Source organism: Uncinocarpus reesii, genomic scaffold (assembly GCF_000003515.1).
Source record: "Uncinocarpus reesii 1704 scaffold_4 genomic scaffold, whole genome shotgun sequence".
NCBI lineage: Eukaryota > Fungi > Ascomycota > Eurotiomycetes > Onygenales > Onygenaceae > Uncinocarpus > Uncinocarpus reesii.
The window spans coordinates 128,013-147,050 of record NW_003052497.1 but is presented as its reverse complement, the minus strand read 5'-3'; the positions used below and the strand labels follow the sequence as shown (position 1 = coordinate 147,050).

At 50.9% G+C, this 19,038-nt stretch overlaps 7 protein-coding genes across 7 annotated transcripts in view; 3 read left to right on the top strand and 4 right to left on the bottom strand.

The window, feature by feature from the left end:
• Positions 1 to 607: 607 nt before the first annotated feature.
• UREG_06148 (uncharacterized protein) lies at positions 608 to 1,500 on the bottom strand (the record flags this gene model as incomplete). The annotated part of the gene is made up of 2 exons (XM_002583135.1): positions 608 to 657; positions 696 to 1,500. The coding sequence occupies 2 exons, from the start codon at positions 1,498 to 1,500 to the stop codon at positions 608 to 610; spliced, it is 855 nt and encodes a 284-aa protein (XP_002583181.1).
• Positions 1,501 to 2,359: 859 nt separating this feature from the next.
• On the bottom strand, positions 2,360 to 3,106 carry UREG_06147 (uncharacterized protein; the record flags this gene model as incomplete). The annotated part of the gene is made up of 1 exon (XM_002583134.1): positions 2,360 to 3,106. One exon carries the CDS (start codon positions 3,104 to 3,106, stop codon positions 2,360 to 2,362), a length of 747 nt encoding a protein of 248 aa, XP_002583180.1.
• A 2,311-nt stretch (positions 3,107 to 5,417) lies between these two features.
• UREG_06146 (uncharacterized protein) lies at positions 5,418 to 8,465 on the top strand (the record flags this gene model as incomplete). Its single annotated transcript, XM_002583133.1, has 1 exon — positions 5,418 to 8,465. The coding sequence occupies one exon, from the start codon at positions 5,418 to 5,420 to the stop codon at positions 8,463 to 8,465; it is 3,048 nt and encodes a 1,015-aa protein (XP_002583179.1).
• An 885-nt stretch (positions 8,466 to 9,350) lies between these two features.
• Positions 9,351 to 12,374, bottom strand: UREG_06145 (uncharacterized protein; the record flags this gene model as incomplete). The annotated part of the gene is made up of 2 exons (XM_002583132.1): positions 9,351 to 12,087; positions 12,145 to 12,374. The coding sequence occupies 2 exons, from the start codon at positions 12,372 to 12,374 to the stop codon at positions 9,351 to 9,353; spliced, it is 2,967 nt and encodes a 988-aa protein (XP_002583178.1).
• A 911-nt stretch (positions 12,375 to 13,285) lies between these two features.
• UREG_06144 (uncharacterized protein) lies at positions 13,286 to 14,905 on the top strand (the record flags this gene model as incomplete). Its single annotated transcript, XM_002583131.1, has 1 exon — positions 13,286 to 14,905. The coding sequence occupies one exon, from the start codon at positions 13,286 to 13,288 to the stop codon at positions 14,903 to 14,905; it is 1,620 nt and encodes a 539-aa protein (XP_002583177.1).
• A 220-nt stretch (positions 14,906 to 15,125) lies between these two features.
• UREG_06143 (uncharacterized protein) lies at positions 15,126 to 17,769 on the bottom strand (the record flags this gene model as incomplete). The annotated part of the gene is made up of 3 exons (XM_002583130.1): positions 15,126 to 16,124; positions 16,147 to 16,289; positions 16,551 to 17,769. The coding sequence occupies 3 exons, from the start codon at positions 17,767 to 17,769 to the stop codon at positions 15,126 to 15,128; spliced, it is 2,361 nt and encodes a 786-aa protein (XP_002583176.1).
• Positions 17,770 to 18,100: 331 nt separating this feature from the next.
• UREG_06142 (uncharacterized protein) overlaps positions 18,101 to 19,038 on the top strand; it is a gene marked incomplete at both ends in the record, with an annotated part of 2,318 nt that continues 1,380 nt past the window's right edge. The window contains 3 exons of the mRNA XM_002583129.1: positions 18,101 to 18,428; positions 18,538 to 18,630; positions 18,698 to 18,740. Coding sequence (XP_002583175.1) covers positions 18,101 to 18,428; positions 18,538 to 18,630; positions 18,698 to 18,740 — 464 coding nt within the window. The remainder of the gene's footprint in view (positions 18,429 to 18,537; positions 18,631 to 18,697; positions 18,741 to 19,038) is intronic.

Genomic DNA, 19,038 nt, shown 5'->3' with positions numbered 1-19,038 from the left:
AACGGATGGGAGAAAGCGGCGGCTCGGCGGATGACGAATTCGATGCGGATGAAGATGAAAACCGAGCCCTAAGCATGCGAGCCGTTGTTAATCTTGCAAAAATGTACGGTTGGCTATTAGCGGAGGGAGGCCTTTCTCTTGGAGTTCTGAAAACACTCGACTTCCTATATCTACAACCAAAGACCAAAGCTTTTGTTGAGCTGCTGCTCATAACTGCCATCCAACAGTCACAGCAAAAGTCGTTACGCAAACAGCAGAAAGCCGGTGAGACCGGGGACGGCGGTTTTGACGAAAAGCCACTCGTGGACATTTTCTTGAAATCGCGAGATACACCACAGGTTGTAGCCGGCTTAAGATATTTTATTCGTACGGTCGTTGCAAAATCGGATGTGGTAACTTCGAAACGGGATAAACGGCTGTTGAAATGGGGCTGCAAGCTGGCGCTTGACACACTTAAAGTGATATCTGAAGGTGCAGGGTCATAATAGGCTTTTTGGGAGTATATATGGAATATCTGACCTGCCTGAATGTGAAGACGGTGCAGGCGAACCGTTCAATCAAGCATACGAGTCAACTATCGTATTTGATTTGCAATAAATGGAATAGCTTATCTAGGTCGGGAATCGAGTGGGCTGTTTTCTGCGCCTGCTCTGGCACCTCGACATCCCCTCTCAGCAGTAGGAAGCTTCCCCAACCTGCATTCCTTGCTCCTTCGTAGTCATCGTGATAGTCGTCTCCAACATGGACGCAAAGGTCATTTCCGGCGGGGAATGGACAATCAATATCAGCACCACATGTCCTCAAATGCTCTTCGGCCCGTTTTCGAGCGACATCGAAAATATGTTTATGAGGCTTCTCTTTTCCGGCTTCATAACTCGTCACGATAAAGTCAATGTCGTTCTCTCCCTCCATCGCGCCATATGCCTTATCAACAGTGGGCAATAACTCCCCGCTATTTGCCCACGCACTCCCCACGTGTAGGCCGAGTGACCGTAGAATCGTTGGCACCCTGTCGTCCGCATTCGAAACGACTCCGATGACAATTCGATCCCAATCTTTCCCAGTATTCCCAGACCTTTTTGCATCCTTCCAAGCCTGCAGCTTCTTGAAGAACGGAATTACATCGTCGTACAGTTTATATCCCGAGTCCCCTTCAAACACACCAATCAGCGTTTCCACCAAGCGATCCGGTATATCATTCACAGTGCTGTCACGCCCTTTGACGTTTGCAAAGCATTCTCGGATGACATTCCCCCACCATACCTTGGGTCCGCCAAAGCCGGGTGTATCCCGGCCATAGTTTGGGTAATGTGCGCTATTGTGCTTGAAGGCAGCCTTGAAAGCGGTTTTGACCACGTCGTGGGATATGTCGGAGGGAATGACGCCGAGGTCTTGTGCAACACCGGCGTATATTGCAGGAATTGGCCTGCGCGGGTGAAATATGGTGTTGAAAGCGTCGAGGGTTAGGAGGAGAGTCCGATGGCGGGAGAGCGGGGCCATGGCTGCGGAACGGAGGTTGTGAGGAAGGGTGGAGTGGAGCGGAGCGGAGAAGCTAGAAAGCTGTTTTTGGCAAGTTGATTACTAATCCAATCAGAGTCTCCCGATGTTCAACATTAAACGTCTTTGGCATAGTATTTATTCAACTGCTGCCCATTGTGACAAGGCTGCTGATGTGACGGAATATTCTCTGTTAGTACACCATATAGCCCTAGGGTTTATACTTGAGAAATGATAGGCGATTCGAAACAAACACTTTCTGCATTAGTTAATTACTATTTCAACCTCATAGAATGCATCAACCTGTAGAAAAAGACCCTAGAGAAACCCAGTTAAGAAATCACAAAGCTCAATTTATTTACTGCAATAGCCCAGAAATATAAAAGCCAAACACCGCATGGGGGACAAATCAAAGGAATCTATGCAAACTGTAGCGGACGAAACACCCCGACGTTATACCAGTCATAAACCGTCTTTAAGATCATGCCAGAAGCCACCAGAGCCTGAGATAGAGATCTTGAATGGGGGTATCCAGTCATAAAAATCAAGGCATTAAAAGGAGGAGAGTCATAATGTGGAACCAGGAACGCCAAAACGAGCAACAAACCAAGGCAAAAGCGGGTGGGAAAATAAAATGGAAACACAATTGGGTAAAATATGCAACAACTGAACCATGTAAAATAACAATTGCAGACAACACCCCTGACCCTAAACCCATGATCGTTGAGTATTCAGAGTTGAGCCCCAATCCACATAAACCGTTGAGGATCAGCGGTAACCGATTCTGTTCCGACACCACTAGGCTGCATTCACCCCGCTTCCAATCGGTTCACCATCAACGGGGATATCAATCTATAATTCTTTACTTCTTTGCGATTTTCTCGACATTGCCACGAGAAGAGACTCGTCGAGACTTGCCCGCAATTGGACGGAGAACCGGGGACTGTTGGCGGAGATTTGGCAAGATTTCAATGTCTGGAAAATGGGCATCGTGGCCACTATCAATCAATTCCTGAAGATGGTGTCGAAGGTCGCGGAGCATTTGAAGAATTTCATTGAAGTTTTTATGGTCCCCAACGCGATCATAGAGCCAGTGAGGTACAGGGCGAGGTATTATTTTTGGAGAACGCTTTTTAAATTCGGCAGTCTCCGGTTCGGCAGAACTAGACTCCCGCTCTTCTTTGAAGGCCGTTTCCATTGAAGAATCTCCGTCATTCACATGGTGACTGCTCGTGACAGGCCCTTGATCCGCAGCGAGTATGGCTGAATCTTCCTCTTCATAACGATCTTCATTTCCTGTAGCTCGTTGTGTCTCTCGGCGACGGAGTTGAAGATTAAAGTTTTCGACACCACCCCAAGCTCGCATGTTCTTTATGGTATCAATGGCGAGGTCGCATTGTCTAAAAGGCCATTCGCCAGTTCGATAACGGGCACGCTGATAATGTTTCCGGCAATAGTAAATCCAAACGAAATCCGGGACGCCAATCGTGCATCGTTTATTCCTCCCAAAAATATGGGAGATGACCTTGCGATAGTGAGGCGACTCTGTCGAGCATGCTTCCCCGCTAAATTGGCAGCGGGGCCCTTGTTGACCCTCTAGATTTTTCATTGTTCTATCATTTCCACAGCGAGGTTAGCAGGGCTATTAAGCAAAGAAAAAGTAACATTGCTTTTTTTGATGATGAATCAGCTCAAGGGGTGGTCAAAACTCAACCCGAGAATACAAAGAGAGAATAGAGCTAACCTCAAGGAACTCGGTCAGACCAGGTCAGCGAGAATAGGCAAATGGGTTGGATTCGTTTGACTGAGGATATCTTTGATAATGAAAGTTAAAGCGGGGCTGCTGTGATAGTCGAGTGAGATTGATTCGATGGGATATCAAGCGAGGAAAAGGTAGTATAGCTGAAGGATGACACAGGAGGAGTAGGGCTCAACAGGGAAGATGTATTGTCTTTGACAAGCGCAGAATATGATGATTCGAAATGTTTGGAGGTTGGAGTTGGGAAGCAGAAGATCATCGAGGCCAAGTGAAAAACGGTGAACGGATAGTAGGCAGCCCAAGAGAAAGAAATCGAGTTACACACGGTATGACTGTGAAAAGGAAAAGTTTTCACTTATTGAAAAAGTGAAGAAAAGGAGCACAATAGGACTTGTCGTGAGGTGAATGAGGACAACCGAGTATTGTGTATCGAATTGGGAGGGGAAGTGAATGGATCGATATTCGCCTGATCTCACGGCCGGAGCCAGACAATGACGATATCAGGGAAAATCCGGTATACTCGTCCCAAATTGAAACGGAGGAGGATTTTCCTCCTAAGATTTGGAGCAAGTCAGCGGTATGTCCCTTCAGGATCAAAGGCTTTGGCAAGATATGATCACAGCACACAACCTAGTGAGCATCACAGACAAATAAGTGAGGTATCGGAATGAACAAGTGTGGCACTGAGAGCAGCAAAACTTGAGGGACGAGTTGAGTGTGCAGACAAGCCCAAGGGCAAGATAACGTGACCCAGTGTGAATGGCAGCCATCATGGCATCTTTGGCACACACAGCACACTAGATCAACCTGTCAATCACCCATTTCTCTCACCGATACTGCCTTAAGCATGCCTTCAGCAAGCACTGGAATTGGGCTAGGGGCTGCAGACGTCTTTGGTGAGCAAAATCCACATGAGGCCCAAGGTAAATGGTGGGATACTTACTGGTGCTTCGATTTTGCAGATGTTTCGGTTTACAATACAGGCATCTTCCAGAATATATTTTCGCAGGACTTCTCATCATTGCTTCAGACTAGAAGCCTTCAAGCGGCGAAGGAGATTCTAAAAGCCCTCACTCTCACGCCATGACTAAACAGCATGTAGCTTGTTGTTAATATGGTCTAAAGAATACGATAGAATCGCGAGATTTTGCAGTGATGGTATAAAAGTCCGGACAGCTAGGCCGTTATCCAGATCTACTATTGCAGTAGGGCCAGCTCGAGGCCACAATACCGACCGGACAAGAAAGCCTGACGCTCTCGCTAAGGTCCACCTAGCACGGATCTAGCTGAGAAAGGCACCAAAGCCATTTGCAGGAGGGATATGAAGCATGGAAACAAGCCCGCGAAAAGCCAAGGCCACCCTCAACATACGCAAGCATGAGAGCGCACTTTGCAGCTCATTGCAGATGCAAGTTCTCATAAGACACTCGGTTAGGCGCCTCGGATGCAAAAGGCAGGCAACGCCAAAGCATGCAAGCGGAGAGCGTAGATCCTCTGTTTGTAAATTGACCCCTGGTTCAATGATATTGATGTCCTCGTTGTCTATTGCTGGTGATCCCATCGAGTGCGGTCGCGATGTGTGGCGCAGGCGATGGCTGTATTCATTACATAAGCATACACAGCCACATGTCAGTCCATACCATTCCGTACTTACCGTAACAGTATAAAACACCTCTGATTACATCATCCGGGACGATTGCGGCATCTCGACTTCCACTCAGAAAGGCGATTCTTCAGTCCTGTTGCTCTTGAATATCTTGCGTTTGGAGGCAGTTTGGCTTGGGGAGTGGATGATGTGTGTGTCTTGTGAAGTACAAGGCTGTTATATTCCTGCATTAGTGCTATGACAACAGAGTGAACCCCCCGCCTGCAATTGCAAGGCTCCCCACAACTCACTTGTGAGTGATGTGCCGCCGTCTGCCAGCCTCCTCTACCCCAACTTAGGCATGCGGTGGGGTTGGACTCTTCTGCCGCCTGCTGTATGAAGGCAACGCAGTCCTGGTTTGAAGCAGCATCTGCTGCAGCCTTCACAAACCCATATTTAGCCCTTCTGCAGGAGCTAATGGACTGCAGAAAAGAGGCTATGAGCTGCTTATTACAACACGTTGTGTCAGATATACCGCCTGATTTCACACGGAGCCCTTGAACGAAACAGCCCAATATGTCGTTCAAGATCCCTTCACGAAAAGCGGCTATTCGCATCGTCGATCCCACCACCGGAGCCGAGGTGGCAGCCGTCAAACACACCACTCCAGATGGAGCAGCAACTCATCGAAGCCCGCCGCCACATGCGCAAAAAGGGAATGCCAGACGCAACCAAGACGAACCCAAAACCACGAATGGGCTACCTTTAATGAAGCAAACCCCGCCGAACGATAGTACTTACGCCAAAAGCACATTACCGGTCACGATCTCTTTCAGCCATGAAAACCAGCGGCCACTACAAATGGCATCTGTAAACCAAAGCAACAGCGTGTTCGGTTTCAATTCAACGGATTGGAAGCCGGACATTAACGCCCCGAGTTATATTCCTTCGTACCTCTGGGCTATCCAGCAGTCTCCAGCGATGGACAAGATTTCTAAGCAAATAAGCTCAATTGACTTTGGAGCTTATATCCGGAGCTTTGCTGGCGCCCTCTATCTGGACCCGGTCCCGCAAATCCACCCAGAATTCAGAGAGGTGCCAGTGACCATCTCCCGCCATCCAAGGAACTTGACCCCTGATAGCTACTTTGATTACTTTTCTGAATGTCTCACGCTTGAAGGCTTTAGCCATTCAGCCACTTTATCACCTTTGGTTCTTTTCAACACGACGCTAGAACCAAAAAACCAGCAACAACATCTTTACACTCTGAAGGTTCCAGGCCTTAGAGACAATACCCCACAGCTATCCCTCGGCGATATGGTCGTTGTGCGCCAGTTTTTTCCGTTTCCTCAAATCACGCAACAAGGGTTGGAATGGGTATCCAACAACCAAAACGGGCTCAACGGCTCTGTGGCTCCAGGTTTCAACGGCATTCAGATCCGTTCCTATGTATGGGGTATTTCAAAGCCCACTGAAACCGTTATCATTCGAGTGGACGGCTTTTTCGGGTCGTCCAAGTCTTGCAATGTGTCTTTTACCCTACCACTTGATTCCTACGTTGCGTCGTGGAGAGCAATTCAAAAGATCAGCGGAACTGAAACCCACGCAGCTAATAGTTATGATTCCACTCCTAGCGCTCGAGATAAACATGGCTGGATTCGCCGCATGCTGTTTCCAGAGGAGAAGCATTGTCTAACGCAAAAGGATTTACCAAAAGGTTCATTCGACCGCAATTGGAGCGATTCACAGCTTAACTACGAACAACAGAAAGCCGTGGATTCGGTTGTCTCTCGAAATTTTGGGGATCTTCCGTTCCTAATCTCCGGAGTGCCCGGATCTGGGAAAACAAAGACTGTTGTGGAATGCGCACTACAGCTGCTTGACAGTACTTCTGACACCACCCCTCACCTCCTCATATGCGCTCCGTCAAGCCCGGCTGCTGATACACTTGCTCTTCGCCTTTCGTCTCACCTTAAGCCGCATGAACTATTCAGGCTAAATGGGTGGAACAGAACCTTTGCTGAAGTACCTGATAAGCTCCTCCCGTATACGTATACGGACAATGAAGTATTTTCGTTGCCTAACTTTCAGATGATGATGAAGTACAAAATTGTGGTCACTACATGTAATGATGCCGACATGCTTGTCCAAGCTCGTCTGACCAATGGAGACCTGATGAAGCTGGCATACGAAACAATCTCAGCCATCTCTCCGAGCGCCCAAGTGAAGCCGGAAATGCTGCTCCATTGGACGGCGCTTATTGTAGATGAAGCAGCTCAAGCAACAGAGCCGTCAGTTTGCATACCACTCACTGTGGTTTCGAATCCATTGGCTCTTGACCCACAGCCCGGCAACAAAACGTCACTACCGCTTTTTATAATGGCCGGGGATGAACACCAACTAGCACCGCGAGTATACAATTCCGATACAGCATTGTCGATCTCCTTATTTGAACGACTTTTTGGCCGCCCAATCTACGCCGATCACCCCCTGTCTCGAAGAAATGCCGGCCCTTACAAGAAACTAACGAAATCACTGCTTCCAATGCCTCGTCCGGCCTTCGTGAATCTTACTCGCAACTATCGTTCGCACCCCGCAATTCTTGCTATGCCGTCCGTGCTTTTCTACAATGATACCCTCATTCCATGTGCAACTCCTAGCCACGCCCAGGGTCCAGTTCCCACATGGCCAGAATGGAGAGGCCGGTGTGGATGGCCCGTCTTGTTCAACTGCAATACCTCGCAGGATCAGGTAGAGGATGTCCTCCATCATGGCCCTGGCACAGGCGTTTACAATGATGCCGAAGCTATGATTGCGCTTAGATACACTCGCTCTCTGCTCGCACACTCCACTACGATTAAGTACAAGAATTTCTCCGGGCCACACGGCTCGAAACCTCGGCCCAAACGCATACACCAGAAGGAAATTGCCATAATCACACCTTTTTTAGCTCAAGTGAGCCACCTTCGTAAGATTTTTAGGTCCCACAACCTCTACGACGTCAACATAGGTCCCCTAGAAGCCTTTCAAGGCCTTGAGACCCGTTTTCTCATTATCTGCACTACGCGCACGCGGTCCGACCAAAGGTTCCTCGACACTGATCAATCCAGGGCGCTCGGCTTGGTGGGCGAGAAACAACGATTTAACATGGCGATCACGCGAGCCAAGGAAGGAGTTGTCATCATTGGCAATCCGAATGTCCTCGTGGGTACGGGCAAGGACGAAACGTGGCGCGCGTTTCTAAGTTTCTGTGCCCGAAACGGATGTTGGACAGTGGAGCCGGACGCGGATCCGTCGACGAGGACAACGTCCGATTACTGGCGTAAGACCCTTGGAGGAAGAAATGAGAATGAGGCCGGATCAGCCACATATTATGACATCACGAACGTTGGTTATGTGAGTAGGCTGGAAAGAGGGCTCCTACATGCCGATTTGTTAGAAGAGCAAGATGGGGAGGATGGAATATCCTTCGGCGATACCCCTCTAGAAAATACAAGGTCCAATCGGCGGAATTTTGGGACTCTTCGGGAGGAAGAGGACTATGATGCAGCGGCAATGTGGACGGCGGGTTTGGCGGCAGAGGAGGCTCTTAGGGGTTCTTTAGAAGATGAATTCTTTTCATAGTACCTACCTAGACATACAGAGCTATTGGATGTTAATCCGAAAAAAAATAATGATACTTGCACCAGTAGAACACAACGCCAGTGCATCAATCAGTCTGAAATGGGTTTCTGGTTTCAGTCCAGCTCTCCTATGCTCAACTTGACTATTATCTTCCCCCCCTAGATTTCCCTATAGTGTCTGCAATGGTACCATACTCCATACTTTCACACTGAGCCCAAAAGGAGCGTCGAGAAAGGAGAACGGACACTGACCTCGCGGTGCAGTCGCAAATATCCTATCCTCACTCTACCCCGGAAGAACTTGAACCATTTATGCTCGGAGTGTTCGCTTGGGCCGAAAAGAAACCAATTTTTTTCGAACAAATGCTAGCAAAGCTGCTTTTTATCATACAAGCACGTAGTTGAACTTTGCTTTGGGCTCCGCGACATTTATTCCCTGAAAAACCCGCATAATGATTATATGTCCACGCAATCGCGTGTTGGCGTGGCGATAAGCGCCACCATACATATAAAGGGCAAGGATGACTTGTCTGACCATACGAGATGGCATTCAGCAAGGTATATATCGGCCATGGCATTGAAAAATGCTAAGCGGCCGACTGTGTTCCTTGAGAAATACATGGCTGCGCAAATGTATCAACGAAGCTTATGGAACCACGGAGGCCAGAGCGACATCCATGGTCAGCCTATGAATTGCTGGCTAAACAAGTAGCTGCAAAAAAGGCGTGAAACAACATCCAAGAAATATATAATTAAAAAAGATGAGTCCATTCATTCACGCCATATCATCTAACCACAATATGAACATCCTATTCCATTGGAATCATTGATCATGGGTATCAGCCAACACATTAGGGTCGTTTTCATAACATAAAATAAAAATTGATCACTGTCCATATCCACCCATAAACGACGTATGGCCTTTACGGCCACGCTTACCAATGCCAATATCAATCCGTTTCATTTCTTCGCTAAGCGCATTAATGTCTCCATCGGCAGATGGCATCCCTGGATAGTGTCGGGATCCAGGCTGAATTGGTACTTTTGCCGGGATGGGAGGACCAGAAGCATGATAATGGTGCGAGATGGTTGAAGGGGAGTATCGAGGTGATGGAGATGGCGACGCATCACTGTAAGGCGGCGGCGCAGAACTGTTGTAATGGCGCGGCGTATTCACATTGGTTGGGCTGGTAGAATGTAGGTTGTGTGCCACGAAGCTATCACGATTTGGAAATGTATTATTAGGTCGTGGCGAAGGGTCTCTTGCACTTGGACTTGGCTGAATATAGGATTGTGGTCGTGAAGTAAGCTTCTGAAGCCTACTGCGACTGGGTTGGGACTGTACTGCTGTAACGACCGATGACGATTGATATCCGTGGTTAGGTGCTATCATAGACATGGGGCGGGGTTGCCTCTCTCGATCTGTTGTTAGGGATCGTGAACTAGCAGCACTGGAGCCGGGAGTATGCTTGAATCTGACAACAACTTCAGGCTTCTTAGACTTTCTTACTGGTTCTGGGGCCCAGGTATCCGCAGGAAGATGATCAGATGGGTCGATAGTGCGGCCGTCATTCCCTATTATCGGCCCCAAGGTACGTATTTTCTCAACTTCGTGTTGTCGAGCCGCTTCCATCGCCTGTTCTACACTTTCGTATGGAGGAGCGGGCTGTTCCACACCGGAGGCAAGGGACGCGTTTGGGTTAATAGCATCGTACGATTCAGGAGAGAACGGGATCCCCGGTAGAGAGTCCGGGTCAACCGAAGGGGCCGGGTGAGGGCTAACTGACTTGCGGGCCGGGATTTGGCTGGGATCGACTGATTTTGGAGATTTTCTTTCGGGCAACCCAGCTGGAAACGAGCGCATGACTTGTGTTAGCGTTGATGGCTGTGTCGGAGTATTACCTTGTCGGTATCCATGGCGATCTGGGAGCGCCCAGTCCGGTTCTTTAACCAAGTTGGAATCATAACCCGCAACCAACGAAGGAGGAACAGAATCGCTTCCTGAGGTCGCTGGCCTTTCCTGCAAGTAATTTGGTTCCTGAGTCATTGACCTATATGAGGGCGCGGGCGATGTAGAATAAACTTGGTTTGAGTCCGGGGTGAAATTGGAATCAGCATATTGTGGACAATACGGGATATACTCAGACTGCCTCTCAACAGGCCGGGGGGACGTCCTCGGGGCGATACTCAAAGGTTCTGGCATGGGCACATGCTGCGGCTGACTGGTGAACTGCTCCGATGCGGGAGGGACACCAAGGCCGTCACGGTGTGCCGGAGGCGGGGGAGGCGGCCCATTATCATCATCATCCTGGACGTGAGGTTGCATGTACTGGCGGTGCTGATAGTTGGTTTGACTTGCGGTTTGGCGTAGTGGACTTTCACGATGGACGTCGGGCTTGGTCGATGTACTGTAGCGGTGTTGATGGCCGCGGTGGCCGCCAGGACGTACTACAAGCTGTGATGAATGGTCCAATGTGCTATATCGCTGGAGATCCAAATTTTCAAGTGGGGGACCTCTTGAGGTAGAGGCGTACGAAGTTTGCAGTCGTTCAGGAGCTCCGATTTGGCGAGTAACATGACGGGATGCCGGCTCGTAGGAGTCTGGAGTATATGGTTGATATTGATTTGAAGCGTGAGAGTGACCGGGCGCCTCCTGATATACATCGGTGTCGCCATGAAATTCTTGATATTCATGTCGGTGGGATGTTAGGGCCAAATGGTTATCCCCTGGCGGCATTGAACTCGGCACAGATTGATGGCTGGATAATTCGTGCTGGTGGTAGTTGTCTATGGTGGAAAGCGAAGCAATGCTCTGGGGCTCATTGGAATAATCTTGAGGCTGGCGCAGTGGATTGGATATATGCGAGTGCGGATGAGAGCTCTGTGGGTCATTCTGATAAGGTTGACGGACTCTGGCCGGCTGCTCAGAGAAACCTGCCTCGTGGTGGTGTGCCTGCCGGCCAGATGGAAAATCATGCATTGCTGGATAAGGATTATCGGGAATATCCCCGTAGTTTTGCCGATCGGGATGATAGGATGATTGATGGTGACTCGAGCCTGAACTTTGGACCGGGGGATAAGTCTCATGAGCCCGTCGTTTCCGCCCTTGTTCATCTGAGGTCTCCGGGGCCCGTGAGACCTTCGATGGCGAGGTTGAGCGCACTTGTTCCGGGGGTTGGGGCCGATGAGGCTCAGGAGCCGGGGTATCTCTCTTCGGCGCCGCTGATGTCTCCACCGATGAGGATTTTTCTGGAATGGCGCCTGTAGGGTCGGCAGGTAATGGTCTCCTCTTCGGTGGCTTTGATTGTCGAGGGCCGGAAACAGAAGAACTTGTCTGATGTCTGGCTTCCGTTTTTTTTGCTTCCTTCCGGCGTTCCACAACAGCTTCGTCTTTCGGCCGGGTATCATAGTATGTTAATTCAATTCGGAGCTCGCCAGCATATTTTCCTTTGCAGCTGAGGCTGTGCCATGAATCACTCTGCCCGCCTCCTGGAATGATCACGCTCTTTAAATCAACCCAAGTTTCTCCAATTAGATCTGTCTTTTTATCGTCGTTGAAGACAGAGACTTTTAACTGATAATAGTCCGGTGACTCGTGAACAGTAAACCGGAGCTCTTGATCCCTGTAGCACCATCCTCAGCATCAAGAGGGGCCATATACTATGACAGATTGAACTCACCATTTAGGTGTCTGGCCTCCTCTCATGTCAGTATCGGTTTTCTTTGCTTCCTTTGCTAAACGGCAGGCACAATAAGGGTTCTGCTTCCCCATGGTTTTCCTATTGGGTAGATTCTTTGCACGGTCGATAATGGCGACCAGGGTGCCGATTTGAGGCCCATCGATCGACATATCGGCGTAGATCCCCGCCGTATGGGCACCCAAGGCTAGCTGGGCCGACTTGCTCAACATTATGTCCTAGCGAACGAAGCGAAGGATCGAAGAAAAGAATGTTTATTGAATTGAGGGGATATTCACGCCCCCGCCTGTATTTATTGTGTCAAACGGGGTTCCCTTAGACGAACGGGACGGAATCGACACAGCCTGGGTGAGAACGAAAGCAAAGTGGAGGGAGCTGGGTTAGGTGACGCACGCCGAACGAAGCCGAATTTGTGCGTGACACAAGCATAACTACCTGTCTCAGCAGGCAGCACAAAAAAAAAACAAATGAGTGTCTGTCTCAAAAGAACAAGACGAAGAGCCAGTCTTCTCGAAGAGGCAACAAAAGGGGAGATAAACGAGAGATAAGAATCTGAAGACTGAATGGCGCTTCTGCTCTGGTTTTGTTGGCTTTGACTTGATCGGCTGAGGAGGCTGGTGAGCGGTGCCGTAGGGCTAGTTAGTGAGCTGCGAGAGGGGCCGGCCAATTGGATGACGTCGAGAGCGCCCTGGCCTGGTGGCTGGCGATTAGAATTGCTTGGCGGGGACGATGCGAACCAGCCAACCGCCACAGATTGGCAAAGAAACGAGCGAGAGAGTCGTAGACCAGAGCGCGGACTGGAAGCCGAGTCGAAGGATGAAGATGAAGATGAAGATGAACGTCGAGTTCCAAACAGCGAGGTTGGAGAGTCCCGTTGGGGAAGTCTGTTTTGGTTTGGCTGTTTCTGGTCTAGACCCACGCTGACTAACAAGGTCACGTGAGCGGAAGAGACTCCCTCGGAATATTAATAATCCGGTAGCCGGATTAGTTACGGATTTACGTTAGTCCGCCAAAAGTTGCTCCCGAGACTCCCATCGATTCTTTGACGGCAAAGGCAGCAAGATGTGCCCGGTTTCGCATATAGCATACATCTCTTGTTTTTGTATATTCCTAGACTGCGACAATGGCGGCCCCCGTTCTGCCATTGCCGCAGGTGAAACTCCCCTCAGTACCTTCCACTCGTCTCACTTCGGAGCAGCTCTATTGGCGCTCGTTCAGAACTCCTCTCCTCATATCATCCCCGTCCAACACGCCAATTCACCATATCTCACAGCCTCTTGCCTCTGCTTCCGCCTCCGCCGCTTCTCTCCAGCCACCTGATATCTTCACAGTCACAACCGGCGCCCGCGTCCAATTATACTCCGTCCGAACGCGAAAGCTTCTCAAGACGATCACCCGGTTCGATGACACTGCGAGATCCTCAGAAGTCCGCCCCGATGGTAGAATCCTCGTGGCGGGTGACGAGACAGGCACAATCCAGGTGTTTGATGTGAACTCTCGGTCGATTCTAAAAACATGGCGGGAACATAAGCAGCCGGTGTGGGTGACGAGGTTTTCGCCCAGCGATCCAACGACCCTTCTCAGCGCCAGCGACGATAGAACGGTGCGATTGTGGGATTTGCCGAGCGAAACCAGTGCTCAAACCTTCGTGGGCCACTCTGATTATGTCCGCAGCGGCTGTTTTATGCCCGGTACGCAGTCCGCGAATCTAATGGTCTCCGGCAGTTACGATCAAACGGTCAGATTATGGGACTCCAGAGTGGCAGGCCGTCAAGTTATGACGTTTAAAATGTCCGCGCCGGTAGAGAATGTTCTTGCAATGCCATCTGGCACCACTGTTTTAGCTGCCGCGGATAATCAGGTTGCAGTGCTAGACGTTGTTGCCGGGAAACCACTACACCTGATTAAGAACCACCAGAAGACCGTGACCTGTTTGTCATTAGCCTCGCAAGGCGCGAGAGTTGTCACTGGTGCGTTAGATGGTCATATAAAGATGTTTGAAACCACCGGGTGGAATGTAGTAGGTGGATCCAAGTATCCTTCTCCAATCCTATCCTTGGGAGTCATCACCTCCGGTCCTCAGCGAGAGGACAAGCACATCGCCGTGGGCATGCAATCGGGCGTTCTCTCCATCCGCACCCGCCTCTCTGGCGAACAAAAGATCCGCGAACGGGAACGGCAACGAGAAATGCAAGCCATCCTGGAGGGTAAATTAGAGGAACACGATCGCAAGGTCGCCAAGGAGCAGAAGAAACGGGGTCGTGGGTGGGAAAAGCGCTTTCGGGGAATGGACTTTGTCGGTGAAGGTGTTGACATTGTCATCGATTCCCAGGAGACTAAGAAGCGCAAGAAGGAAAAGGCCTGGGAACATGATCTTCGCAAAGGCCGTTATGCAGCATCTCTCGACCAGGTGCTCGCTGCCGGCAATCAAATCACAGTTGTTACACTTTTGACGGCGCTACGACACCGTGCAGCCCTCCGCACGGCGCTGTCGGGGAGAGATGAAGTTACGTTGCAGCCAATTTTGAAATGGGTGCATAAATCGATATCAGACCCAAGGTTGGTGGATCTATGTGTCGAAGTTTCGATGAACGTGCTCGATTTGTACTCTGGGCATCTGGGCCAATCGGTGCAGATTGATCGGCTGATCGACAAGCTTCGTCGGCGGGTGCAGGAAGAAGTCGATCGGGCGCAGAATGCATGGCAGACGAAAGGGATGCTGGATATGCTTAAAGTATCTTGAACATTTTCGAATGTTTTGATTTTCATGTTGCGGGTTTGGGGTAAATCCACCATGGAAAGTTGAGGCGTTTGGGAGTCCTCTATCTTCTCATCATACCGAATGGTTAAATCTGGGAGAGAAAAAGTCATTTATAGAGAGGAGCCACTTAAGGATGCGGTTGAATGGATGTTAATGTGTAACTCGGTACATAAACTACTGTTCGTTTCTTCATGGATGTGCTTCATTCCTTCCCGGCATATAGCCGAGTGAACCCTTCGCCGTTCTCAGGGGGTTGCAGCCAATTCCGCTCGTCATAATTCCAACCCTCAGCGCCTTCAATAACATGGAATGTATACGCAAACCGGCTCTGCTCACTCGTATTCTTCTCGCTTTTATGCAAGGCGTTCCCATGAATCAACACCAGTGAACCCGCAGGGATATCCAGCATCTCAAAGTCCTCGTCGACGGGGACATAATCATCACCCTCTCCTTCCAACTCCTTGGGCAACCCGGGCCCCGACCAATCGATAAACTCGGTTCCGGCACTGATATCGGCACCCGCCGAGCGGACAAAGCGCCGCCGCACGCGCCCTCGTTTATGGCTTCCTTTCCAGAACCCAAGACCGCCGTTCCCACGACCGGCATCCTGCAGGGCAAACCACCACCCCACCGCGCTGGGTGGATCTGTGAATAAAAACTCCGAGTCCTTGTGAGGGGGCACCGCGGCGCCGATGCCGGGCTGTTTGCAGATCACCATGCTCTGGAGGACGCGAGGGTCTCGAAACCCGAGGGATCGGGCGATAGCTGCGTTTCTAGCGCCGATGGTGCCATTGTGTGTTATATTGGAGAAGGGCGGGGAGAGGGAGTGTAGGGAGTGCCCGATCTTATTTACGGCGAGGTGCTTGGGGCGGGTGAGTTCGTTGGTGGTGGGGGAGAAAGCGTCTGGCTCGAAGAAGAAGCGAACCTTGTCGCCGGAGGTGAGGAAGTATTCATCCCCAACGTGTTTGGCGTTGTTTGCGTTTTCCTCCTCGTCGTCGCCGGTGGTGAAGCGCGTGAGCGGGTGGGATGAGAGCGGGAAGGAGTTGAGGAGATCGGTGGTGGTGGCACGGAGAGCGGAGATGGTGTCCTGCGGGAGGTAGTCAGGGATTACGAGGTAGCCGTTGTCTTTGAAGAAGGCAACCTGATCAGAGGCGAGGCCGGCGTGAGAGGACATGTTGGATGGTGAGCGTTGGACAATATGCTGGACAGTCAAACAGTCAAACACTCGAGAGATATTGAAGCCCCGCTGAATCACGAGCCTTCAGGGTTGGCACGCCCCGGTGCTTGGGGGTCATGCGGGGCAGCTGCGGCTTGGGCTTGGGCCTTGGGGCGCCTAGCCGTCGGGTGTTAGCCGTGCCTAGAAAGCCTAAATCATAACCCAGTCGGGACTGCCAAGCTGCCAGTGTTCATCATTTTGAATTGTCTGTGTTCTATCTCCCAAAGGTCTTACAAGGGTATATGTGTACTTATGTATTTCGCGAAAAGTATGGGATCAATCGACATGACGATTACCATGCTGATTACCCGGAGCTTGATCTTGCACCAGGCAGTCGGATTCTGCCCTCGCGCAAACAGCTAACACGCTCAACCAGTGATGGCAAGCCAAAGCTCCAATGGCACAGCATACCAGCGACAAATCCAATCCCATCATTCTTAAAAGCAAGCAGCAAACCTACTGTCACGATCATGACGGTCCATCTCTGCTTCCTCTCCGCTTCACTGAGCTGGAGCTCCGCTGGCCTCATGGTCGGCAGGACACCTGAACGATCGTGTTTTCCCAAGTCCCACGCACCAGCCGTATTCAGGCTTTCTCCAACGCTGGCCAGTTCTAGCCCAGCGGCGATTACCATCACACTCAGGAAAGCGGTAGGAAATGCCTTGAGCAGGTCGATGAGCGTATTCCCTAGGAATACGCCGACAATCAACTTGACAACACCAAGGACGATCACGCTTGCCCCGGACCGAGCACCGAAGCGATATTGCGCGGCAAGGCCACCAGATCCGTGACAGACGGGCATACAGCCAAACCATACGCCGAGCAGATTCATCCCGGACACGCTGAGGCCAATGGACGTGATGGACGGGGTACGAACATCAGGCAGTAGATCTCCGGCGAGATGCACCACAGCAATGATAGAATTCAACGTAGTTAGCGGAATCTGGCCGATTCCCGCCTCCATGATCCCTCTGGTCCACTCATCCAGAGAAGGGCGAACCACGCCAGGCAACTCCAGACCCCAACTCGGGAAACGCCCGTCCGACGTTGCGAGCACAGCAAACGCAAACACTAGGCCTAGCAGGAACAAAATCAGGCCATACGGCGCCCGACGGTATATGTTCGTCACCACCAAGCCCGCAAACGCCGCAATCGTCCACAGGTAGTTATCCACCCACCGTGGCCCAAGCCAGCTCAGTTCACCCTTGATCTTCGCTCCCGCCGCGACCACCAACGACAGCCCGGCGCCAACCTGAATCCCCTTGACCACCGGAATCGGCACGACACCGGCAAACCACCTCAAAGCGCCCGTTGTGCTAAACAACAGGATCACGGCGCCAACAAAGGACCCTGCGGCCGCAATCTCGCCCGCACAAAACGACCTAGAGATCGCAACGGCGGCAATTGCCTTCATGGGTTGCACGGGCAGCGGGATCCCGAAAAACACGCCGGTGAGGATATTATACAGGCCGGAGAAGACGAGGGTTGCGGGAAGCGAGATGGAGCCGTTGACGGCGAGAGCGATGAGGATGGGCAGGAATGTACCCAAATCACCAAGGGCTCCGGAGATTTCGGCAAGGGGCTGGCGACGAAAGGTGGCCCAGTTGCGGGCGGAGTGGGTGAGAGGCATCGAGGACAAAAGGATGACTAGTTAACTGGGCGAGTTAGAGATGGCACGGTTAGCTTGTTGATCATATATCTGCTGTTGAAGCTGTAGAAGCTGTTGGATGATCGCCCATCACTTGTTGACAACTGTTGGAATGGCGTGTTGTTCAAGATGGAGTAACTCTTAACCGGTTACTCTGTTAACTAGTTGGCTGGTCAGCTATCATGCAGCCCCTGGATGTGAACAAGGGATATTATGTAATAAAAGCCAAGCCAATTGCGCCTCTGGCTCCGTCCTGCTGTGTTTATCATCGAGCAGCTGCACAGCTACGAGTTGAATGCTAGCGACCGTCACAATGGATCCAGACACTCCGCCTCCCGAGCCCTCCCCCTCCGCTCTCAACTACATCCTTAGCTTCTTGCTGGTTGGGATCGCATGGGGCTTCACCACACCCTTCATCCGCCGCGCCGCCGTGGAGTTCCGCGCCCGGAACAAGCCCAACCATCAGGACCAGCCCGAGGAGAATAGCGCGCGCCGGTTGCCGCGGAGCTCATGGGCGAAGCGGAAACTTACAGGGTTCTTTTGGACCGTGGTGAATCTGCTACGGACGCCACAGTATGCCGTCCCGCTCCTATTGAATCTATCTGGGAGCGTGTGGTTTTTCCTCCTCGTCGGAAAGCACGGTAGGATACCTGATACCTTGCCCGGCTGATGTCCCCAGGGCGTTTACTGGCTCAATGTGGAGTATCCGGGGTTTCGGTGGTGGGCTAATCCGCCTGGTGTTGAACGCAGAACTAAGCCTAACCGTCCCGATTACCAATTCCATGGCCTTTCTATTCACGGTGCTGGGGGAGTGGTATGTCGAGGGCAAGGTCATTTCGAAGCGTATGTCAGCTGCCACCCAGGCTCAGCCTTTTCTTTTACCGGACAGTCTAGATAACTGGTTGTCCAGAAACTTGGCTGGGGATGTCCCTGGTCCTCAGCGGGATTGCATTGTGCGTGCATTCAAAAAGTACATAGCTACCATGCCCGTTGCTTGACTCGAGCGACAAGTATATACCCCAATAGCTCTATCTAGATAGGTGGAGAATGGCATATCTTTCCTTCCCCCCTATGTGATCCATATCGAGACCGCGAGTGAGTACGGACTAAGATCCCTAGACTTCACTTGTTCTTTCATTCATTTCCATGTGACTTGTCATTCACTTGGAAACTGATAGTTATGTTACATCAATTCTGAAAGCAAAGTGAACTCCAAATGCAGGCCACAACAGACCAGTGACTACAAAGCCT